A 25,470-nucleotide genomic window follows, 5' to 3' on the forward strand; every position below is an offset into this window, starting at 1 on the left:
TTCTATAATTCAAAGACAGGAACATTTACACGTGTTTCAGCTTGGGTTTGGAAGCTGTGCTGCCAGGGAAGGTAGGGTTACAAGCAAGTGTACAGACATTTGAAAGCTACAGATGTTGAAGATGAGACAAAATACAAAGATTAAAAGCACCAGCCTCCCTGGCGTAGGCCCACCCTGCGAGCTCTGCCCCCCGCTCAGACCCACTCACCCGCCCCTCACCAAGCAAGGAGACCCGGGGCAGGCTCTGGTACATACCCAAATGATTTTGTTAGCTTTTTTGTTCCTACGGGCTTATCACTGTGCTGTAACTCATAGAATACTCTTTGTAAAGCTAAAGGGACGCTTTTAGAGGAATCGTCGCCCTCCGTTGGCATCATGTACACAGCCTGAAAGAATTGGTTCAGAATCAAAATTCTATTTCATATAAAAGTATCAATTCTAATATCACAATAGGTGACTGCTAGGGTTTTTATCTATCCCCAAACAGGTGAGAGAGTCTGAAGTCATGAATGTCTTTAAGAGACAATCTAGGAAAACACAAGGTTAAAAAAAAAAAAGAGGTTTTTTGTTTTGTTTTTGATAATTACTTATGGCAGACCACACAATAAGACCCACATTCACTCCATATTTCTTAAAGTGATGTTTTAAATTTACCATTACTCATGAACAAAAGATTTGAAAAACTTCAATAACACTGGAATTACCCCACTTAGCTCTCTCCCTACAGAACCCCCGCCCCCGCCCAGCAGCATGTGGACAGGGGCGTGCAGACGACGAGGGGGCTCATCCAACAGCCAACAACAGTGTCCGCCTGCAGCCGGACGGCTTCAGAGTTCCCAAGTCCTCAAAATTCACCTACCATGCATTAGATCCCGAGTGTGGATTTTTACAATGTTTACAAAAACAAGATGCATCCCTAAAAAGTGAATATCAGACTAGAGCCAAGAATCAACTCAATTTCGAAACAAAAACTTCAATTGTTGCCACTAATGGCTTTCCTGTTTAATTTTTATATTTGTCATTTCCAGCACAATTAAAGTTATAAAATTATGCTGTCAACCACCAAGTTAGCTTAAGACAGCCGGTGTCTAGGCACAAGGGAATGACAAGCCCCAGCCCAGCCAGGGCTCCCTGTAGAGAGTGCAGAGGCCTGCAGCACACACAGTGAGGGACAGAAACCTCTGCTGGGGACTCTGACCCTTGACACACCTGACAGAGTGGGTGAAAGGTGGGAGAGAGAAATACTATTAATTTACCTTTCGTAGTTGATTTGTGAAAAATAAAGTCTGCAGAAGGCTGTTCATGTAACAAGTCGCTCCCTGATTCTTTAAACCGACATAGCCCGTGTGCTTCTTTGAGTCCCACCTGAAAGACCAGGCAAGCTTGAGGGTGGCTGCGTGGAGGTGGCTGCGCTCTGCGACACACGTGCGGCGGCTGGCTGGGTGTTGGTGACAGGCCCCTTCTGGGTGCCATGGCCTTTTCTCTACCACCTGACGGAACAGGGTCCACACCTCTCCTCACCAGGCCCAGGGCACGAAGGACACTCAGGCCTCAGTGTTTACACAGCTCCCCTTCAAAGGCCACCAGCTCATTTCTGTGACTGTCAATTCGATCCCAGATTTCACATAGCATTGGTCACATCTGCTGACAGTTCATACACTGCTGTGTGTGCACCTGTGTCACTGGGGACTATACCCAGGACACATGCTAGGCAGGTACACTGCCACTAAGCCACCCTCTGGCCCTTTAGAAATTTCCAGACAGGGTCTTGCTAAGTTGCCAAGGATGGCCTCAAACTCCAGAGCCTCTGAGCCCAAGGCAAGGCTGTTATTGGTCAAGATAAGTACTCAAAGACACTGAGAACACCCACATGCTCCTTCTAGTGTGCCTGCCTCGCAGAGCGTTTTATCCTGCACCCCTTACACATGTCACATATATACTCGGCAAGACAGGAACGGCCCCAGCCCACCTTTCCTGTAATGGGTCATGGACGAAGGAAACAGGCAGGAACTTACACAGAGCTGCTCCCCTCATTTTATTATTTTGGTGGCTGGCTAGGAAAGGTAGGTTCTGAGGTATCTCACTCCACCCCGATGTCTGACAGGGAGCCAGAGAATGCCACCTGGGAGAGAGCAAGCCTCTCCCCTCCACCCCAATTCCCTCCTCATACACAGAAATCGTCCGGGAGCAGGACGGCTGTGGGACAGCAACGGCCCCAGCTGGAGCTTCCCACTCCCCACCACTTGAATTGTCAGCAGGGCCTGCTTCTCTCTGCCTTGCTCAAGGACATCTGGCCAGGTTATCATGTCCCTGCCACCCTCAAAATAAAAGGCACAGCTCCTCTACAGTGGGTGTTTACATGCAGCCTTGGACTCCTCTACTAGACCCGTCTGCAAAGGTCTTCCAGATATGAAGAAAATGGCTGTCTTGCTGACCACCATTACATTCCTAGTGCCCAGGAGTGAATGATGGGAAGGAACTGCCCAGTGAATCTGCCAGGTGGTAAACGAGGCATCTCTGTCGTGTGCTGAGGTGCAGAGGGGAGAACAACACATGCTATTGCTTCCTTCAGTTCAGCACAAAGGTATTTTTAACAGCACCCATTCAAAACTTACGCAACTCCATGGGGAGCATCCGCCTGCACAAAGACTTCAAAAGTGACTTTGTCATCATCTATAAATCCTTTCTCAGGATCAGTCACTTCCTATAAAAGATAAATAAGAATATCCAACTTTCATAAGAACACACAAATCGTGACTTCATTCCAAAAGGACAATATTCCCTGTGTCCTGTACTTAACAGATTAAAATACTACTTTTTTAACACCCCAATTTTGCTTCCAGTTTAAAAGTGCTTTGATTTGTTTTAAACAGTGGTCTGTGAACAAAACCTCAACAGCTTGGCTCTTCAGGAGCCATCCCAGAGGTACTAGGGCTCAGTGGCACAGCATGGATGAAGCCACAGCGTCCACCTGCTACAGCAGGACTTCAGAGGTTCTGGACTCAAGCTAGACAGTAACATTCAGCAGTAATGAGTTACTTAGAAGCAAGAACATTCCAAAAAACAATACACTACCAAAATGAGCCAAAATTAACTAACTTGAAAAATCTAACAACTCTATACTAGCTCGACCCAAGACAGGCCCACAAAGCAACATGTCTGGTGAAGGGACTTCCGCCCATCAGAAGGAGCCTCCAGGTGTGCTCAGGAGTGGAGCCCTGAATGCAGATGGTGTGCCAGCAGCTAAGGCCAGAAATCAAATAGATTTCACAGATACCTGCCCAACCTACAAAGCAAAAATTTCACTCCAAGATGCTACAGGAGGAAGTAAGAATTAATTAAAGCACTAGTGGAGAATTCAGACTAAATACTCTGTTACTTACACTCCAGGCCATAAAATTGGAAAATCCCCAATCGTTTTCCTTGTGGAAGAACAAATGGCTAATGCGGCGACTGAAGGACTTTTCGTCATCTCTGTAATTGATGATCTTCAGCACTGCCTGGGCGTGGCAAGACCATGACCTGTTCAGAGAGACAACCTGCGCCTCAGCTGAAGCTCAGCTGAGGCCTGCCATGCTTAGACACTAACCCAGCACAGGGAATGCCTTCTCTCCTTTGGGTGGGGAAAGGCTCGTTTACCTCTTAAAAATGGGGAGGGCTTAAGGGTGTCCTTGGAGTCTGAAATGACTTAACTCATTTGTTTTTTAGTTCCTAAAATACTTGAAGCCAGTATTTTTAAACTGCGTCTACAAAATACAAGTTTCTGAACTTCACACAGTGGACTTGGATTTTGTTAAAGCCTGTGACTGGTCTGGGGCACAACTCAGCAGTAGAGGACTGCTGCATGCCAGGCCCTGGGTTCGTTCCTTCAGCTGACAAGATTAAAGAAACAAACAAAAAAAAATAATGACCTCTCAGTAGAGAATGATTATTTACAAAGAATAAAAATACACTGCACTGGAGTGGCTCAGTGAGGCTCAGTTCATAGGAGTTTATGGGTTCAGTTCCCAGCAATGAAAAATTGGGGGGAAAAGAAAAGAGCATATGCCCATGTGTACATGTGGACCCATCAACAGGAGGCATCCCCTGCACCACTCCTGCGCACTGTCTCCCCGCCCGCTCTCCGGCACACCTTCCCAGGTGCCAGGAAGGGCTGGTGCTCTGGCTGCCTGCTGGGCTGCACAGGGAGCTGCACCAGCTCCCAGTTGTACAGGCCTGCCCAGGCAGCCAGGAACTCCGCGAGCAGGGACAGGGGTCGCGGTGATGGCCCACACATGGACTGAGGTGTGGAGCAGACCACAAAGGGGCTCAGGATCCGACGTTTAGAAAACAAAATGGTTCACTACCTTACAGCCACTAAAGAAAGGGCTCACCACTGAGTGGGGCTTTCTCTGTGAAAACTGCCACTGATCTCTGAAATATGGACTTTTAAAAAATTTTATACTGGGGATTGAACCCAGGGGTACTTACCCACTGAGCCACATTCCCAATTCTTTAATTAAGATAGGTATCACTACTAAGTTACCTAGGGTCTTGCTGAGCTGCTTAGGTCCTTGCTAAGTTGCTGAGGCTGGCTTTGAATTTGCAAGCCTCCTGCCTCAGCTTCCCCAGATACTGGGATTACAGGCGTGCACCACTGCACCCAGCTATGATATGCTTTTTAAAGCAAATTGAAGGACAGTGCTGTTCAGATGGGTATTTCTGCTTCCTCAGGTTACTTACAAGATATGGAGAGCTTAGTTCTTGAAACTACCATATAGGCCAAAAACTATAGACAAGAACAAGTCCAGCCCAAATCTCATAGGATCATATCATAATGCCAAAGAGAAGAGAAGCTTTAACCTATACACAGGCTCTGGCTGGGATCAAACACCAGGCTCCCACCTGCCAGGTAAGCAATCTATCCAGAGCAGGCCCAGCCCAGCTGGGAAGGGAGAAAAGAGCTGTGCTCCCAGGGCCATGCGAGTACAGCACAGAGAGTCAGTGCTCCCTGGGCCCAGGTCTGGGGGTGGAGCAAGACTCAGGCCGATGAGGGCCGAGGAAGCAGCTTCCAGAGGACAAACCCGCACTCCCTTCAACAGATTGTCAGCAGCCTTTTGCTAAAAGTTTAACAGTTGACAGTTATTGATACCAAGGGGAGATTTGTAAACTTCTGAGATCAAATTAATGGGTAGGCAGTTTAGAATACTCATAAAAATGTGAAGCCTCTTATCTTCATTTTCATGTAAACAGGACCACCAAGATTCCTCTCAGCCTAAGGCATTTTATAACATAACTACTTAAGGTTTTAATGTGTACTTTCTGCATAATCCACAGGATTAGCCTATCTATCTCTCAACGAAGGGGAGGCGTGGTCCTGAATGCAAGCTGCTCTCAGGCAGCTGCAGCAAGCACAGGGCAAAGTTCGGTGTCAGCTAGTCTGGATGGCCCAGATTCCACGGGCTGCAGATTTTAAACACACAAACTTCAGTTTTTATTTGCAAGTAAAAAATATACTTTTCTAGTTTGGAAAATACGTACCAGTGACTTTTAAAGAGAGATGTGTTTAGTCTAATTTAAAAGCAAAGGGCTGTGTGGAAGCAGCAAGGAAATTGGAAATGAAATCGAGGAAGGTTGATTGAATTTGGCTTCCAATAATGTAATAACTATTTGTGGATTTGTAGTTGCATCATTTAAACTCTTACGTGGAATCAGATTCAGCATTGCACTGGAGAAAGAATCCTACGCTTTTTTGGTGTGGTCTGTCTGGATAAAAGCGTGGCATCACCATAATCTTCCATGGCAGATTTCGCACAAAACACGGAGGGCTAAGGACCGACTCACTCAGTCTGCTGAAGCGCTCGACAGTGAACTGAAAGGTTGCCTCGGAGCGCCAACTGGTGTCTGCAAGAAAACACGCCATCAATCACGGAGCCTGTGCATTAACTGCAAGCACTAGCACGCACTTGGCACGGACTGCTCTATGCAATCTCCATCTATCGACTAAACCCGAGAGCAAGGTTTCCATTTATCAGACAGCTAGGACTGAAAGGCGACCGCCTCTGTTGAGTGAATCCTTGCTACCTCAGAGGGCTAACCATACTCGCCTTCCCTCTTACTCAACAGTTCAGTGTGGCACATGATAGTCTCCTACATCTTCATTCCCAAGCATCCCGGTCACTGAACGGGTGTGGAAAGACCTCGGAGGGAAGGGGCAAGATGACTACATAACTGACCAAGGACGGGGCTTATGGAGAGACGTGGGCCTCAGGTGGAGGGTGGGACATGGCTGGACACTGGAAAGTAAGGACCCAGGAGGGGTCGCCAGCGCCCTGCTGCGCAGCCCTGCTCGAGGCAAGGCGCGTCCAGCCGGCCTGACACTGCTGAGGTACAAGACTGACGACTCATTTAAGGACTTAAAATTCTGTTGAATATTCCACCTTTTACTGATCATCTGCATGCCACTGCAGGCCACAGGCCCATTCGCTGAGAAGAGTCTGGCAGTGTCTCACTGTTGGCTTCTCACACTACTCAGTGACTGTCATCCCATGGCCACTGCCAAGTCTGTTGCTGACCAACACTCAGGAATAGAGTAATTGCTGCAAAAGGCCGAATGGCTACAGACGGCTCTGAATGCTTTCATTTTCTGTGCCTCTCGTTGTAGAGAGCAAACAGGTGGCCAATTGACAAGAACTGAGGGCCCACACACCACCAAACAGGCCAGGCCGGAAGGCTCTTCCTGGCTCAGAACCAAATGCAACACCCCTGACCCCCAGGGGCACAAGGCACAAATAAGACTGTGGGCTTGGTGGGAAAGCATGTTACTAAGGCCACTGTCACCTGATCACCTCAGACCTCTGAAGGCCATCATGATGGGACCCCGTGACCCATCAATCTTCAAACCGTACTCACGCAACTGAGTTCTCAGGATCGGCCACATCTCTGTTCACAGAAATTGCTGAAAGTTTGCGACTAACTGCATTTGTTCTTAAGAAAACATGTCCATCAGCCCTCACGAGAGCGTATTCTTTACCAAAGAAATAAAAGCCCAAAGTCTTGGTGACAGTCAGTACTTTTACCTTCTTCCCAGGTTCTGTGGCGCTGCTCTGCGTGTCCCTGCTCCAGGGCTTAGAGCAGGAGTACACTTCAGAAGAGCAGATCAAAGAGGGGGTTTCATCTAAGAGATGAATGACTGATTCCAGCCTGCACAAGTGGGGTGCTCCCCCGCCTCCTTTAGGAATAAGTCAGCGAAAAGGAAGAAGCTGGCTGGAGACGCTGATATCGTAAGTTGCAGAAGCCAATAAAATCGACTGTCAGCAGGCCTGCTCTACAGACCCCTGGACGAACTGCCCCGAGAATCTGGAAACCACCACAGGACTTCTGGCCTCTCTGCTGGAAGGCTGTGCTGCTCTTCTAACTCATCTATTTTGTATAATTCAGCCTTGTAGGATCATATTCAATGTACACAAAACTTACACATGGTATAAATGCTTTTAAAAATTCCCCCACCCACACATTGAATTCCTGAATCATTTTATAATATTAAATAAAAAGGTGAAACTCAGCATGATGCCAAGTCTACTAGATGCCGGGTGCTCCTCTGTGTCCCTCAGCCCAGCACTGCCAGGCAAAGGTGCTGAGACCACTTTATTATGTGACACGCTAGATTTAACCCTCACACTAAAGGCACACTTCTAGAATAAATGTACGTTCACAAAACAGGCCAATGAGGAAGTTTAGCATGAAACCATGTGAATAAAAATGCTCAGAGCTGGGGATACATTTTAGTGGCAGAGCACTTGCTTAGCTTAGGAGTGGTCCTGGGTTCAACCTCTAGTGCTAAAAAAGAAAAAAAAAAATCACCTCCCCAGCTCTAAACTCTGTGCTAACAGAATTAAAGTTTACATTAAATGCCAAACAAAAGAACTATGAAAATGAGACCCAGTCTTAAAACTCATCTGTACTGAAACAGCCGGCCAATCATTCCAGGAAGAATTGTGCGATGACTGACACGACACCTCTGCCAACCACAACGCTCCCTACAGGGCATGGGAGTCACATGCTCCTTTTGCAACGTCATGAGAGTTTAAAAAGTGAACACACCGGGGACCCCATACTCTGGGACTTAGTACTTCACTGGAAGGAGACTGTCACCTGCAGGACACCAATGACAGGTGCCCCCACCCTGTGCTCCTGCTAACAGCTGTCATCGCACAAGCCTGGCCAGACTCCTAAAGGACCCACTCCCCTCAGCCCTGCTGCCAGACAGTCCAAAGGCCCCACACTGCTCTCATCTTCTCCCAGCAGAGGCTGCGGGCCCAGCCTGGGCTCCACTGTGGGGCACTGCAGAGATGCCTGAGCCAGACAGCCTCCCCCAAGTGGGCTCCCACAGTAATTGGGTCCAACCTCAGTTCTTCACTTTATTTATTTATTTTTTTAAAGAGAGAGAGAGGAGAGAGAGAGAATTTTTAATATTTATTTTTTAGTTCTTGGCAGACACAACATCTTTGTTGGTATGTGGTGCTGAGGATCGAACCCAGGCCGCACGCATGCCAGGCGAGCGCGCTACCGCTTGAGCCACATCCCCAGCCCCAATTCTTCACTTTAACACACGTTTTATAAGTCTAGCTGAGCACCAAAAAATTACTTTTGTTTGTGAACCAAGCAAGGATTAATGTGGATTCCTCTAGTCCTAGCAGGCTGCACTGGCTCTCAAACATCTCCTGGTCATCTGAGGAAAACTGCTGCAAGGGGTGCTACGGAGTGGAGCAGATGTGGCTGGAAGTCAATTCTGATCATTGCTAGGTGCTCTGTGAACAGGATTTAAGTGACCTTTTTCTTCCTCAACTCTACTTGTCCCCCAGCTACCTGGGCCATCAGCAATCTCTCCAACCCCATACTGAGGACTGGACGCAGGGCTGTTTGCCCCTGACCTGCATCCCCAGCCCCAGCCAGCCATCCATCCATCCATCCATTCTCCACTCTCCCTCTGGGGGTGGGGTAGTACTAGGGATTCCATGCATGCCGGGCAAGCACTTCTACCACAGAGAAACACCCCCAGCCCTTTAAAAAAATATACTACTGTGAGACAGGTCTTGCTAGGTTGGCCTTGTGATCCTCCTGCCTGGCTGAGATAACAGGTGTGTAAAACTACACCTGGCTAGCTACTGAACTTCTTATATAAAAAATGCCCCTTAACAAGAGGGATCCTCTGCACTTCACTCAAATCTCTGAAAAGGTGGCTGCAAAAAAAAAAAAATTTACAGATCCCTCTAGGGGCTGGGGATGTAGCTCAGCAGTAGGGCATTTGCCTAGTAAGCACAAGGCCCGTCTTAATCCCAAGCACCACAGAAGACAATAACAAAACTCCTCTGGTCCAGTGTTTCCTAGAGTGTGGTTCCTAGTTTCACGTTTAAAGGAGTTTTGGGGAGAGAGTTTCTGAAGTCTAGAGAGTCTAGGGGATCATTAACAGAACACTCTCGTAAGGGCAGCGGTCGGGCACGGACACCTGAGTCGAGCTGCTGCAGAGACCCAAGTTCCTCTCGCAGGTTCTGAACACTCTCCACATCACACCTACACCCTACAGAAGAGTGTTTCACAACACACATCGTGGCTAGAAAAATGTCGCCTCAACCAAGAGCTCTGCCGCCTAGGGCCAGAGCCTTCTCCCTCCCACACCATGGCCTTTGGTGGACAGACCTTTCACCCCTGGGCCTTGAGAAAGCAACTGAAGTTCCAAACCAAGAAGATGTCACTGAAGACCACTCTACTTGCCCCCAACAGGAGCTTTCCCCCTTTCAGGTCCTATAATTTACATTATTTACTATTACAAATTCAGCAAAATCTGCCTTGAAAGCCAGGAGATTGTGCTACTCTAAGCACCGATCGCAGTGATCCTCCACGGGGCGCGCTAGGCCCAGAGATGTCCTAGACACTGTTGGTCATGGTGGCTGGAGGCAGGGAGATAATGGCACCCTGCAGTGCACAGGACGCCCTTCTACCTGTGGCCTCCCAAACCCTCCCCCTAAAGGGGGAAGTGCTGTCACAAACTGTCCTGATGGGGCGGGGGCCAGTTATGGCTCCACAAGTGACCCAGACTGCTCCCAAATGCACACCTGGCACCTCTGACCTGGCCACCTTCCCAAACACGCTCTCTGAATCACTCCTGGCATCTCTGGTGTCTGAGGTAAAACCACCAAAAGCCCAACAACCGAAGAGACCACACCCACACCGGCGCCCCTGTCTAGGTGGAAAGCGCACTCCACGGAACAAAGCAGCGGGTTCAGACCACGCCTCTTTACCTTCCTCAGATATTGCCTCAGCCAGCTGCCAGGGGGAAACCGCACTGTGAGAGAACTCTCAACTGCGGCTGCAGTTTCACATGGAGGCTGAACTTTTGGCAGGAGGTCTGAACGGCAGTCCTTCTGGTGGTGCAGCCCGTGCCTGATGGTTTCTTTCAACTGCCCCGTTACTCCCCTGGGAAGGACACAACCCTCATGAGGATTGATGGACACGCTTGTACAGAACATGGTTTCATATTACACTGCACGACTCCAGGGGCTGCATAAAGCACTGACTGGCTGCTTTCCTTCTCAGGATTTTGACCTCGCACATGTATAGGTCACACAATCTGATATAAGGATGAAACAGTCCCGAAAGAAAAAGTGACTCCCTAGACACAACTGTCCATGCATGGACACATGCATATGCCTTTCTGCGCAGGGCAGCAGGCGGCCCAGTGCCTGGCTCTGACCTCACACCTCACAGGAGTGGGGAGGGCCCTGCCACAAACCCTAACAGTCACACTGCAGTGAGGATGAGGGAGGCCAATCCCAGTGGCTGGAAATGCCCTTCTACAGATGAAAAGGAGAGCAGAGGAGAGCGACTCGCCCTGAACACGGAGCGCTGGCGCTGGAGAACTGCAGGCACGGAGGCGCCCACGCACACGCCTCCGCAGCTGGGCCTCCTGCCTGGGCTGGGGAGACCCGACTCACCTTGAGGTTTCGTAGGCAATCTTGAAGTTCAAAACAAATACAGGATTCTACATTTCCCTCAGAACTAACCCTCTGAGAACTAGCTCCTCTTAAGAAACTCACAAGTGCTCAAGGAAAAAACATGGAGTCTGTTTGACAGTGTCCACCGCTGCAAGTAAGCAAGGCACGTGCACTTACCATCCTCCATGTCCTCCTCGGCATTGCTGTGCCCGTCACTCAGGGCCACATTCCCATTGATGACAGGGTTTTGAGTAATTCTTGGCGGGTCATCCGTATCTCCAGCTTTAACAAAAACAAAAAGTCCATGGGTTTTACCTTCACAGATTACATTAAACAAATATATCTATACTTTGGTAACACCTAAGTCTTAATGTACCATAATTAAAATCCATTCAGATTTAAATGACAATTATTAGTAACATGAATTTTGTTTTCAGATGCTAAGTAAAATTTGAACATGACACCCTGCAAAATAACCTGCTCCATTTACAATTATATTTATGCAATGACTTCATATGCACAAAATGTCAGTGTAAATTTACTTAACTCTTATTCTATAATGGCTATTAGGGTTCGATTTAAGAATCTGCGTGTAAGGTGGGAAGTCATGTGCAACAGGTTTCACACTAATAAAACTTCATCCTGCACACAGAAGCAGTGTGCAGCTCGGACTCTGAGCCTGTGGACACAAGCCAGTCCTGCGTCACCACACTGTCAGCCTCAAAGGGCCACTGGACAATCTCTGTATAATTATGTAGAGTCTGGAAAGTACTCAGATGCTGACAAAGTGTATTTGTTACTCTAAATTCTGGCTAAAACCTGACTTTAAAAACAAATGAAATTTTAGTAATGATTGGCAGACACGGTGAGCACACTCCACAGTTACGGCACTCACTGTTAAACACTGGTCTCTCACTGACACAGGTCTGTGACTTAAAGCCAGAACAAACACAGCAAAGTTCAGGCCTTTAGGAAACTAGACTTCCTATTTTAATTCACGGGTTGTTCCAGAACAGCTCTCTGGAACGAATGCTGACCCCACGCTGCCCACGGTACACTTTCCCCAACAGGAGCGACAGTCAACACCAGCAGGAAGTGGACTCTCACACCAGCCAGGCTAGGCTGTGCCTTCGCCCAGAACGGCAGGCAGGCAGGCAGGCAGGCAGGCAGGCAGGCAGGCAGGCAGGCAGGCAGGCAGGCAGGCAGGCAGGCAGGCGCTCCGCTTCAGCACCTCGGACAGTGCCCCTCCGGAGCCCCTCCAGCTCCCCTCAGCTTCTCAAATACTCCACTATGGAGTTACATCACGAAACCACTCCATAATGATCTCAAGACTCTCAGAATACCAGGAAACAGGCTTTTCTACCCACATTTACACAGATGTTTAACTATTTCCACCCCTGCCCATCTTGAAAGTTTTGTTAAATACTGTGCATAAATTTGTGTTAAAAAGCTATTTCTAAAAACAAGACACACTTTTAAACTGGTCCTTGACCTCTATGCCTTGACAGAAATGCTGGGGGGGGGGGGAATGACATTCCAGCTGATGGGGGGTGGGCCTTTAGGGAAAAAAGGCAGTCAAGTGGGCCAAAAGACAGTTTTAGAGATTCTCTTTGCTGTCTGAACTCTCCAGACAGAACACACTGGCCAAAAAGGGTGGGGGAGGCAGGGGGAAGGGTTTTAGCTCAATGGCAGTGCTCGCCTAGAATATGCAGAATCACACACACAAAACATACTCCAGATGTCTACTATCCCTATCTGTCCTCAAACTACACTGAATTACATAAAAATACTTATGGGGGAAATCCGTATGAATGGCCAATTAAATCAGATACAACACATTCCATCAATGGCATGTTTTACAGCAAGTTTGGTGGGGTTTTGTGTGTCTGTGTCTGTGTGTGATTGACTTTAGTTTATTTTGAGACAGTCTCACTAAGTTGCCTGGGATGGCTTTGAACTTGTGATCCTCCTAAGGCTCCATGATTTCAGGCATGTGCCACTATGCCCTGTGCAGCATTTTTTAAAAGATTTTTCATGTATCTATATGGTAATTTCTCTTAAGTTTGGTTTAAAAAATTAATATCCCAAGCAGTCTGTATCACATGCAACCTTTGTTATAAAGGAGAGAGCTGTGTTGGAACAAAAAAATCTCCCTTTACAAAATTCAAAACTGCTAATGGCCAAGTGCCTATAATCCCAATGACTTGGGAGGCTGAGGCAGATCGCAAGTTTGAGGCCAGTCATGGCAACTTTGTGAGAATGTTTCAAAATAAAATAATAAGTGCTGGGGATGTAGCTCAGTCGTAGAGCATCCTGAGTTAAATTCCTAGTATTGCAAAAGGGGGGGAAAGTGTGTAAGGAGCTATAAACAAGAATCTCTTAACCAGAGACTTAGGAGGGTCTAGGGCAGCAAAGCCCTCTCCACTGCACACTCGCTATAGTGGACACACCGTAACTCACTGAAGTACACCTGGTATATATAGTTTCTCAGTTCAACCAAAAGCAACTACTTTAAGACATGGTTCACTGTACACATGAAGAAACAGACAGATTATCAATCACCAAAACAGAAGAACTAGAAAATGTGTAAGTGTCAGTGGTCTAAACTGAGGCAAGATATGGAATTCTCCATGAGCAATTCCCAGCCCTCCAGGCACAGTGTGTGTAGAGGCAGGTGGCTGCACAACAGACAAAGGCCACTGGTTGGTCCACCAGGTTCCTGAGAAACAGGACCTGGCCCAGGAAGCTCCCAACCAACTGCCAAAACAACTCAAGTCTGTCACCAGGGGACAGAATATCCAGTATTTTTTTAAAAACTTCTTCGGGAGGATTAAAACTGTAATTAAGCACAGTGAATCCCTGAGCCAGGAATAAATAATGAAAGCACCTGATAGTTCCCCCAAAACAAATAAATACATGAAAATTGTGCCAGAAGCTTCTAGAAATAGCCTCCACGACAAGGCTGTCCTCATTAACTGTCAAATACTAGGCGAAGAAGTGGTGTGTACACACACTTATCCCTAAACGAAAGTGACTGCACTCCTGCGTTTCACATCCCACTTAGCTGGGATTCTGAAAGACATTAATTCTGATCTGGCCAAACATGAACAAAAGCACTCAATTTTTTTTTGGGGGGGGGGGGGGGTACTGGGGATCGAACTCAGGGGTACTCAACCACCGAGCCACATTCCACATCCCCTGCCCATTTTTCTATCTTATTTAGAGACAGGGTCTCACTGAGTTGCTTGGCACCTTGCTTTTGCTGTGGCTTGCCTCAAACTTGCAATCCTTCTGCCTCAGCCTCCCAAGCTGCTGGGATTACAGGCATGTGACATGCCCAGCTACAACACTCATTTCTTGACTTAATTATCACAAGTAGTTAAAAAAAAAATGAGACATTTGGCAAAGAGTAATGACATGTAAAAATCTGTTGGACAGTAAAACAATTACCATTCCAAAATACGCATCATACTCAGAAATATAACAGAGGGCAATTTTCACCACTCTAAGTATCAGAGGCACAACTTTATGTGTTTATTAAAAGGAACAAATACCTATTTTTAGAAACATGGCGGGCTGCTTTGGCTATTGTGCAGTCAGTCAGCGGCTCCTCCTCTTCCTGAGGATGCCCGTGCTTAAATTCCGCCTTCACCCGGGGCTTCCATTTGTGATGTCATAACATAACTACCATCCAGCAAGGAACTCTTGCCAATTGCTATGGAAATTGGGTGGCATTAATTTAGCATCTGAATCTCACCCCCCTGGACAGGATCAACAAGTCAGGCCTGGACACTTTCTGTCACTTCCCCCAAATTCATAAAGCTCCTATAAAAGGCCCATCAAGCACCACCTGGAAACCCCGCCTGTGAGAGTCCACAGATCAGCCAGGGGTGCCCTGCCTAGAGAGCCAGGGCTACCCCGGATCCACAGAGGGCTCCACTCAGACCCCCAGGTTCTTCCCACAAGCAGTGACAACATCTGCAGACACCAGAGCAGGTGGCGATTCACACTCCCCAGACTGGACAGGTCAATGGAGCCTTGAAATTATCCCCTGCCCCTTGCCCTCAGTTCATCTCCAGGTCAAACCCCTCTGGGCTTCCTTCTGTCTGGCTCCCCTCTTCCCAGCTCCCGGCTCCCACTGAACTCGTTGAAGAACATTATCTAATACAGGCTACCAAAACTGCTCAGAAAACCAGTATCTTCCTGCCTGTAAAGTTCAAATCAATTCTACTTCCTGACTAGCAACCCCAAATACATTTCAAAAGAATAACTGAAAGATGCCAATGTGGGTTCTGGAAACCTGCAATCACCTTCTGGCCCAAGCCTGTGGTTCCCAGCCATGTCTCATGGCTCTGAGTGGAGCCTGTGGGCGGGGGAGGGGAGGTTCCTTCCACAGAGTGAAGGCATAGAATCCCACCAGCCTGCCCGGCGTTCTGTTTCCTTCCCTTTCCTCTTCTTTTGAAGCATCCTACAAAAGTCTTGTCTCTAGAACCAGAAGCATCCCTACAACTCTGTCCATTCAGACAAGGCAGTACAGTCCAGGGACAGAGAGGAGACCCTGGGGGAGAGCTGCGAGGTCCTCAAGATGCTAAAGATGCGCTGGATCTGCATGAACCACCCAGGTGCTGTAATCTGTTAACAGTGGGGAAGACGAGGCTCAAGACAGGGAACTCTACCAACTGTGCGACTTTTCCGCAGATCTAAAATTAAGAGCTCATTTTAAAAGCAACCTGGAAGTCCTCAAGCCCGAGAAACAAGGAAAATAAAAGATAAAACAAAATTTCAGCATCACACACTCGAGAGCATGCCTTTTGAAAAGAATCAAAGGCATAAAAGAGTCTGGGAGCTGGAACACAAAGTCTCCCGCACAGACACGGATGCCAGTGTCTAGAAGAGAACAGGACCTGCTGTGGAGAGTGTGCATGGCCCACCCTGGACGCGGGGGACAAGGTATACCGCAAAGGGCAAGGCAAACTTTCTTCCCTCCCTGGTGGGTTCGGGGGGCCACGATGACACACAATACACACAACACGAATGCCTCAACTGGCCTAGTGCAGTGGCACACACTGAATCCCAGCAACTCAGGAGGCTGGGGCAGGAGGATTGCCATCTTCAAGGGAGGGAGGCTCAGCAACTGAAGCAGACCTTGTCCCAAAATAAAAATTTAAAGGCTGGGGTTGTAGCTGAGCAATAGAGCTCCCTTGGTCTCAATCCTCAGAACCAAAAGAACAATGACAACTACTACTGCTTCTCCTCACAGTGTGGAGCTCAGTGGAAGAGTGCCGGCTGGGCTCCATCCCCAGCACCGCAGAGAAAAGAACCGCCTCCTGCGGCCAGACCCCTATTTCAGGTGGCGCCCTTTGCACACCTTCAAGGTAAACAAGTGGGGCACTTCTGACTGGTTCTAGCCTACAGCCCCAGGCTTGTAGTCATGCTCCCCTCCCTTGAGGCTGCACCAGGTGCTTCTCCACGGAGCGACATCCCCAGCCCCTTTCAAATCTTACCTTGAGACAGAGTCTGGCTAAGTTGAAGAGACTGGCCTTGAACTTGCAACTTTCCTTCCTCAGCCTCAAGTGCCTGGGATTACACACTAACACCACATCGGGTCATGTATATGCTTCTTAAAAATGTTTATTGCCCAAACAGACTGTACATTATACTGAACATTATACTGAATGATATTAAACTCAAATAATTACTTAATATTATTTATTATCACAAGTGGTTTTCATAAAATTGAGAAATTGTGTATTCTTTTCCTAGTTTCTCCTATAATACCATCTCGAAAAATCTATAGTACAAAATCATAACCAGGACGGCGATGTTGCTGATACACCAAATGTACTTGTACTCATGTGTGCTTAGTTCTGCGCAATGTTAGTGCAGGTGTAGGTGTGTGGGTCAGCTGTCAGTCAAGATACCAAACAGCTCTTTTACCCACACCTCCATCTCTAGCAACCAACCTCTCTTGAATTGTGCCATTTCAAAAGTGTCATAAGTGACCTGCAGCCTGCAACAATGTGCTCCCCTTCATGGCTAAGCAGGAGTCCACGGCAGGGGTGTGCCCCTGTTTGACCACTGAGCTGCTGGCACCTGGGCCATTTCCAGTCTGGGGATATTGCAAACAGACCTCCTGTGAACCTTTCTGTACAGGACCTGGATTCATAGTAATTTTTGCTATTTGATTTTAAAAGGGTGAGGTCCTCCCTGTCCTAACATCAAGGAAGGAACCACTCCCATACGCATGCATGGTGAGCGTCCTCTGCTCAGGGAGGAAAAGGCACTTCACTACTCACACTGCACTCCTCAGCACAGCCCTGGCCAGGACAGCCACACACTGCACAGATATGCATAATTTTTTTTTTAGTTGTTGATAGACCTTTATTGTATTTATTTATATGTGGTGCTGAGAATCGAACCCAGTGCCTCACACATGCCAGGCAAGTGCACTGCCGCTGAGCCACAGCGCCAGCCCCAGATATGCATAATTTTTAACAGCTCCAAAACACTGCCACAATTCCTTGACTCACCCCCCTGCCAGAAGACTACTTCTGACTTTTCATAACCCCACCTTTGCTGCCACTCCAATGCCACAACGGTGCCCAAGGATCTGTCCTACAGCTAGCTCCCTGAGTTTCCTACACCTTTATCACCAGGCCCCCTTTGGGCCCCAAGAGCCAGCCATGCTCTGTCCAATGGCAACGTCAAACGTCAACAGCTGATATCCAAGAAACAGAACAATCCCAAACAGCTGGGAACGCTGGGCTGCAGACCACCTTCCTGGCCAAGCTCACATGCCCTTTAAGAAAAGGCTCAGTTCTTTTAGCTCCGCCACATTCTGGTGGCCCAGTTCACACAAGAAATATCCAAGACCTAAAACTCTTGAGCTCATGGGAAGAGCAAAGACCAGTTGGAAACCGAGCACGGGGCAGGAGGAGCACCGAGGACAGCTGAGGGGCTGGGTGCTACCACCAGGCTGTGTCTCGAGGAGGAACAATAGCAGGGGGGTTCGCTGTGGGACCAGGTAATATAGGATGGAGAAGTGGGAGGAGATCAATAAGTTCAAGGGCATTCACAGAAGCAGGGCTAGGGCCAACCACAAGCTGGCTGAGTTGCCACACTCCCAGAGACTCCCGAGAACTGCTTTCTAGCCACTGTCAGGGAGTGGGAAGAGGCCTCTGGGTCCACTGCAGTCCCTGTGGGGTTCCCTGTGCAGAGACATGCACGCCCCGCACAACCTAGAGGGGATGAGCAGGTAAAGCTCTTAAAGGGACACGAGAAAGCCAGGCACCCTGTACACTCCTGGGATTTCAGCCATGCAGGAGGATTTCAAATTAGAGACCAGCCCAGGTAGCTTAATGAGATCCTGTCACAAAAATAAATTTTAATTTATTTGTGAATAAAATTTAGCGAGTGTGGCTAAAGGCCCTGTGTTCAATTAAAAAAAAAATGTGATAAGGTCAGGAATCACAGCTTAGAATTATCTCTTCTCCAGCCTCAAATCTAAAAATGCAACTTTCATTCCAAACTCAGCGGCTTGACACTCACCTCCCAACAACAGAGGGTGTAACACAAGGGCTAGTCAGGCAGCACTGCGCCTCCGGATGAGCATGCTGCCCGTGGGCCAGGAGACCGACACATGGCCCTTCCTTCCGTTCCTGACTACATCTGTGAAGTCCCTTAGAAGCAGCCAACTCAGGAATACGGTTCTAAGTGGAAATTTTCACCTATGCTTCAAAAATATTCATTGAAGATCATACCACATTATCATTACATGACCAAAGAGGTCACACACTCAACCCCAACTGGTGCCCATGCTCTGTTTGCCTGCAATTATACAACAGGAACACTCCTCGGCCTAGTCCATTTCTTTTCCAGGCAGCAGAAGCACGAGAAGCAAAGACAAGCATTTCCAGCCACAGGTGGACCAGGCTCTAGGGTCCAGCAGGACTGAGAAAGACAAGCCCTCGACTGACAGTGCTTACCAGAAAGTGGGCGCCTATTTCACGGGGTGTACCTTCAATGGAGGGGAAAGTGTGCAGTGTCAGGACCACAGGGTTCGGGGCCACAGTGGGCAGACATGTACCTTGGTCACAGGGAGGAGACATCTGGATGAAGCCCACAGGACGAATAGTGGCCAGGCAGGGGGCAGAGACTCTGGAGCAAAGCACAGGAAGGGCAGGAAAGCCGGCAGTGGGAAAGGGGGGATCTGGAAGGCAAGGCCACCAAGGGCCACCACGCCTCCACAGAAGCCCATGACTGCACCCCACCCCGCCTGCCCACACTGCCCTGAGCAGGCAGCAGGGTCTCCTACAAAGCTCCTCTGCTCTTTTGCCAGGGCCCTGGAGAGCAGCGACTACCCTGCTCGTTCCCATCCCCCCGCTTGTCATCTCTCATCTCTGCGTTGTTTAGAAATGGGCAACTCTGCACCCTATGAATTCTTCAGGCCACCTTATTAACAGTCAAAATGGCTTAATCGGCTCAACTATCCAAAGCATTACTAACAATTGTGAACCCGGTTATTTGGTTTCCATGATTCTCACGAAGAAACCAGCCTCTATGTGACAGTCCCATACTGCTGAACTACACTTCCTTTGAGGGCCCCTGCAGGCCAAGGCCAGTGCCCACCCAGCTTCAAAGGTGAAAAGCCTTAAGACTGGAAGGAGACCCATTTGATTGAACCTTGACAGCTGCTCTATGTTCTGGAATAGTGCCGATTTAAATTAGGTGCAGGAAAATAAAGCCCACAGAAGGCCACATATAATCTGTGTTCCTTAAATAAATGGGGTTTTCGGTTTGGCTTTATTATGTAAAAGATCATCTGCTCCCCAGAGATCCTCCTCACCACCAGTCATGCCCAGCCAAGCTCTGTGGTTCTGAGGTGTGACGGGCATGAGGAGGACAAACCTGTGATCTCTGCACTTGCTCACACACTGTCTCTGCCACAGAAGAGACACAACGTGGGGCCTGGGCAAAAGAAGCACCAGCTTGTATGGCCTCAGAGAAGTAGCAGGACAACAGGTGTGCGCCAACTGTACGAGAAATACCCACAACACCAACTGGCCACCAGAGTGACCTCCGGAACTGCACCCTTGCATGGACTGGGATGACTTCCGCAGTGTCAGCGCTCCTCCACCACCGTGAGGTCTCCATGTTGTCTGGATGTTCTAAGTACCTGTCACCCTTATGAAAGCAAAAGCACACATACACACAGACCGAGTCAGGCCAGGAAAGCATACCCAGACCCCAGTGGGGGCATGGCAGCCCGTGGAAGTTGTACAAAAAGAGTAAAAGGGAGGGGACACACAGCTGAACTGGTCATGGCCTGGAAGATGTGTTTATACCATGGCAAATGGCAGCATCTTCGCTCCCGTGCCTGTTTCCCTTAAGAAATATTCAAAAACATGGGCCAGTCTGGGGTTGAGGGTGAGCTCAGAGCTAGATAGGCTGTGATCATTAAAACTTTCAAAACGTGGGTGGCACACACCTGTAATCCTAATGGCCTGGGAGACTGAGGCAGGAGGATCACAAGTTTGAGGCCAGCCTCAGCAACTTGGTATGGTCCTAAGAAACATAGCAAGATACCATGTTTCAAAATAAAAAGAGCTGGGGATGTGGCTCAGTAGTTGAGTGCCCCTGGATTCAGTCCCTCCCTGGTACCAAAAAAAAAAAAAAAAAAAGACAACCAATTCCAAATTGGTTCTTTCATTTGAATAAAACCAAACAGGAACCTAAAACAGATATTCATTTTTAAACTAGCCCTACCCTTACCCACCTGAGACACACACCAACCACAAAGCATGACTTACTCTCCTTCAGAAAGGATCTATGCATACTCCCTGGAATCAACAACTGAAAAATAGTTTTCCAGGGAATAGCAAAGAAAATCTAGCTTTATCATTTAAAGAAAAAAAAAAGCACAGCATGTTGGGGGGTGCAGTTCCATCCATGAACCAGTGAAGGCCTCAACATGGGTGCGGGCTAGCCACGCAGCACAGGACACAGCCACCCCAGAGAAGAGCCCTGCAGAAGACGGCTGCTCAGGAAGGCAGGAAGGCTTGCCCTGGCAGGCACGCTCCCAGTGAGTCCACACACAGTCCATCCACTCCAGAGCTACTCATGCAAACACAAATCTAGCCTAAAATCTGGGGCTTGGGGTGGTAGCACACACTTATGATCCCAACCACTGAGGTGGCCGGGGCAGAAGGAGCAGAGTGAAACCAGCCTCGGCAACTCACATGGGACTGGAGAGGCAGCTCAATGGCAAAGCAGCCCGAGGTGCAATCCCCAGCAATCCCTGGGTCAATCGCGGTATTGCAGAACAACGAAAAGCTCGCGTTTCTAACCTCACTTTCACGGAGGTTGAAAGAAACAGTAGGTGAAGGGAGCTGGAAAAAAGGAGCACAAGTTGAGGTGTTCCATTCCCTGAGCTTGCGATTCACCATGAAGCATGAGGATCGAGATAGCCCTGGCTGGCAGGAGGGAACACCATGGCTCCACGAAACCAAGTCCAGAACAGCCCTCAACAAATGGTTTGATTTTTTTTTTTTTTTTTTAGAGAGAGAGAAAAATTTTTTAATATTTATTTATTTTTTTAGCTTTCGGCAGACACAACATCTTTGTTTGTATGTGGTGCTGAGGATCGAACCCGGGCCACACGCATGCCAGGCGAGCGCGCTACCGCTTGAGCCACATCCCCAGCCCAAATGGTTTGATTTTGACAACATGCAAATACAATTCAATAGGAAAGGAACAGTCTCCTTAACCAATGGATAACTCTAGACAGGGACAACACACGAGCCTTGCCTTTGCAGCAATCAACTCATTATGAAATGTCAGCTGTCATACTTTTAGAAGGAAAGTTTCTGTGCAGGGGGCCAGGCATTCTTAGATGATACCAAATACAAGAACACAAAAAGAAAACTTTGATAAAGTTTACTTCATTAAAACTAAGGCTTTTACCACTCAAATTTTTAATGTGACAATTAGAATATAAATATTACTTTTTACCATCTTAAAAAAAAAAAGTCCTAAGACTTTTGCTCCACAAAGACACTGTTAAGAGAATAAACAGATATGCAATAGGCTGGAAGAAAATATCTGCAAATCACACACCAGACAAACAACTTCATCTCAAATACTACATAAAAAAAAAAATCAAGATTCAATTGCAGGAAACCCATCTCAAAAAAAAAAAAAAAACCAAACAGTACAGCCTTGCATCTTCACTTACCAAGAACACAGTGATGGCAAGCATGCAGAGGGGTACTCACCTTCAGTGCACCCCAAACCCCACAGACCCTGCCACTGGGCCCGCCAGCCAGCAACAGGCCCTCCTGAGCCTGCACTGTGCTGCCCAAGCCAACTGGATGTCAGCCCCTCCCTATGACACTAAGTGGTGACAAACTGTCAGGATGGGTGCAGTGCCACCCATCTTCTTTTTTAGAATGTGTGTCCCATGGTGTCATCTCTGCACCAAACACAGACGCTGACCACATAACCAGCTCCCGTGGCTGTGCATAGTAAAATCCAGCCTAGGAGAGCCTCTGGCCCCCTCAAGGGTTTTGCTGCTCCAGGAAACCTTCAGCTGACAGGGAACACCCATCCACTCGGTACCACCCAGTCATTTTTGCAGCTTACTATCAAAGTATGGCCTAACTACAAGAAAGTTCAGATAGTTCTGAAAAACACTAAATGAAATCTATTACAGAAGATGCAATCATGAGAACGTCCACATCTTTCTGATCCAATATAAATCACTGTGAGGTTCGGCATAACATGAATCCAGGAACCACCACCACCACCGACACCCGGTGCCCGGGGGTGCTAGGTGCTGCACTAGCAGAAGCCAGACGCCTAAGGCCTCATGCGTCACAGCTCCATCCACGTGAAATACCCAGCACAGGCAAAGCCAGACTCAGGTCAGGGGCTGCAGAAGACTGGGAGAGATGGTGAGTGTCTGCTGGTGAGCTCAGGGCGTTTTTGCAATGATGAAAATGTCCTAAAATTGTGTTGACAGCTACACAATTGCCAAAATAATATAACCCACCAAGAGATGGGCACGATGGCACATGCCTATACTTCCAGCAGCAACTAAGGAGGGTAAGGCAGGAGGATTGCTAGCCTCAGCAACTTAGTGAGACCCAGTTCCAAAATAAAAAGGGATACGGATGTAGCTCAGTGGTAACGTGTCCCTGGGTTCAATCCCCAGTGCCTCCCTCCCCAAATACATAAAACCTAAAATCTACCAATGGGTAAATTCTGAAGTGGATCACAGTACAATTTAGTTATTTTAAAAATAATGGTGATTGCTACTGTGTTTTTACGAAAAAAGCACAGCACCTGTGAGGCCTGCCCTGAGTTTGATCTCCAGCACAGACAGAAAAGAACAGATCCAAATTGAACTCTTTATAACTGTTACCAGAGTGGGCGAAATTAAGATTAACAATGTTTAATTTAACAAAAGGAATTTAATTTATGACTGAAGCTGAAATATAAAAGTGTGGTGTGTCCCATTTATTATGGAAGAGGAAGAACTACTCTTCAAGGCAAAGAAAGTGACCTGGGCCAGTCCCTGTACCCCTGGCATCAAGCCTACAGGGAAGCAATGGGAGAATGAGAGTGCTGTGAGACGTGCCCATGCTCATCTGCAGAGCCCACTGCCCACACCCTCGGCAGGCCTTCCTGCTCCCCACGCAGCCTCCCCTTCCGACTTCCAGAACCCGTCTGTGCGCCCCTCTGGTGCTCCCCACGCTCTGCTCTGTGTTATTCACATGACCTATCTGTGCTCCATGCCTCAGGGGGATGACCAGGTATGCACTCTGCTAAGTGGGTCTGGGTCTGTAATAATCTTCCTAGTTTATTTCAGATAAAAATGCTTGATTTTCTGTATTGTAGTCAATCCTGAGAAGGACAGAGTCCCCGAAAAGAGCTGAACCCACACCAGCCCATGCCTGTGTCCACACGATGGTCCCACAGACCTCAGGTGCCCTGCAGCTGCGCTGGCTCAGCAAGCTCCATGTGAGTGGCTCACTCATTTGAAAAGTGGCTCATGTGACAAGAACTAATATCTTCCATTTTATTTGACTTAAAGGGCCACGTGTAGTTAGTGAGCACATGAAATATGGCTAGAGACTAAGAAACTACTTAATCCTAGCTACTATAGATTTAATCAGCCACATGGGGCTAGTGGCATAATACTGGACAGTGAAGAACTAGAGATGCCTCAGCCCCTCACAGTCTTGGTTTCTACATCTGAAGTGCAGGGGCCACAACACAGCTCTGCTCTAAAAAACACAACTCTATAACCCAGTACGCTTTGACAGACACTCTAAAGTGTTAACAAAAATAAAAGCCCTTTTGAAACACATTATAGGGCCTACTGGTCAGGGAGGCACACACCTGTAATCTCAGTGACTCAGGAGGCTGAGGGCAGGAGGATTACAAGTTCTAGGCCAGCCGCAGCAACTTAGCAAGACCCTGTCTCAAAATAAAAAGGGCTGAGTATGTAGCTCAGTGGTAAAGTACTCTAATCCTAGCACCCCTGGGCTCAACACCCAGTACTGCAAAAGGAAAGAAAAAAGACCTAGCTTTGTCAAAACAGAATTCTTCCTCTCCACATCCCAAGGTCACTCACAACGAATTTGAGAATAAACCTGACCACGTCTAACTCCCATCAGCAAATTTTACCTTTAGCTTTCAGCAATACGTTTCCCCCTGATACTGGGGTGCTTACAGGGACAAGAGACCTAAATAACCGGTGGCCCTGCCTGCCATTACCTGTCCAGCCATGATTTGGAAGCCATGTTAATGGGTGCGGTGCATCCCAAAATTTGACAATCACCTCAAGAGTCACTTGCTTTCCTCCTGACTAGGACACCCAGAGTCATCCCCCCCACTGAGCCACATCCCCAGTCCTATTTTATTTAGAGAGAGGGTCTCACTGAGTTGCTTAGTGCCTCGCCGTTGCTGAGGCTGGCTTTGAACTTGCAATCCTCCTGCTTCAGCCTCCCGAGCCTCTGGGATTACAGGTGTGCACCACCTGAGCCGGCTTAGTCTCTTTTTTTTTTTTTTTTTTTGAGAGAGAGAGAGAGAAGTTTAATATTTATTTTTTAGTTTTTGGCAGACACAACATCTTTGTATGTGGTGCTGAGGATCGAACCCCGGCTGCACGCATGCCAGGCGAGCGCGCTACCGCTTGAGCCACATCCCCAGCCCCGCTTAGTCTCTTTATCCCATCTCCTCAACACAATCGATGCACATGTTCTCTGGACATGCTGAAGCCAGAATTTGGGTGGCCCATCTTTTATTTTTGCAGCAAAATCTCACACCTTCAACCTACTAAAATCACCCATCTGAGGCAATGTCCAGAAAAGAACCAGTGGTGTGCTGAAGAGCATGGGGGCCATACAGAAAACAGCAAGGTGGCACAAGCCTGTGATTCCAGCAACCTGGGAGGCTGAGGCAGGAGGCCTCCAAGTTCAAGGACACCCCTGGC

At 48.0% G+C, this 25,470-nt stretch overlaps 1 protein-coding gene across 3 annotated transcripts in view; it reads right to left on the minus strand.

Annotated features, from left to right (window-relative positions):
• The window catches only part of Usp7 (ubiquitin specific peptidase 7), a 56,360-nt gene that overhangs the window by 19,304 nt on the left and 11,586 nt on the right, over window positions 1-25,470 (minus strand). For 2 of the 3 annotated variants that reach the window (XR_013427142.1, XM_078024620.1), the window contains 6 exons: window positions 11,151-11,255; window positions 5,685-5,883; window positions 3,384-3,522; window positions 2,616-2,704; window positions 1,257-1,365; window positions 256-386 (listed from right to left, as the gene is read on the minus strand). Coding sequence is in view for 2 of the 3 variants with exons in the window: in XM_078024620.1 (XP_077880746.1) it covers window positions 256-386; window positions 1,257-1,365; window positions 2,616-2,704; window positions 3,384-3,522; window positions 5,685-5,883; window positions 11,151-11,255 (772 nt within the window). In the remaining variant the exon portion in view is untranslated. Of the gene's footprint in view, window positions 1-255; window positions 387-1,256; window positions 1,366-2,615; window positions 2,705-3,383; window positions 3,523-5,684; window positions 5,884-10,280; window positions 10,426-11,150; window positions 11,256-25,470 lie in introns of those variants that run through there. The other variant, XM_021727650.3, reaches the window with a different exon arrangement.

This window comes from Ictidomys tridecemlineatus, chromosome 10 (genome assembly GCF_052094955.1).
Source record: "Ictidomys tridecemlineatus isolate mIctTri1 chromosome 10, mIctTri1.hap1, whole genome shotgun sequence".
NCBI classification, from domain to species: domain Eukaryota; kingdom Metazoa; phylum Chordata; class Mammalia; order Rodentia; family Sciuridae; genus Ictidomys; species Ictidomys tridecemlineatus.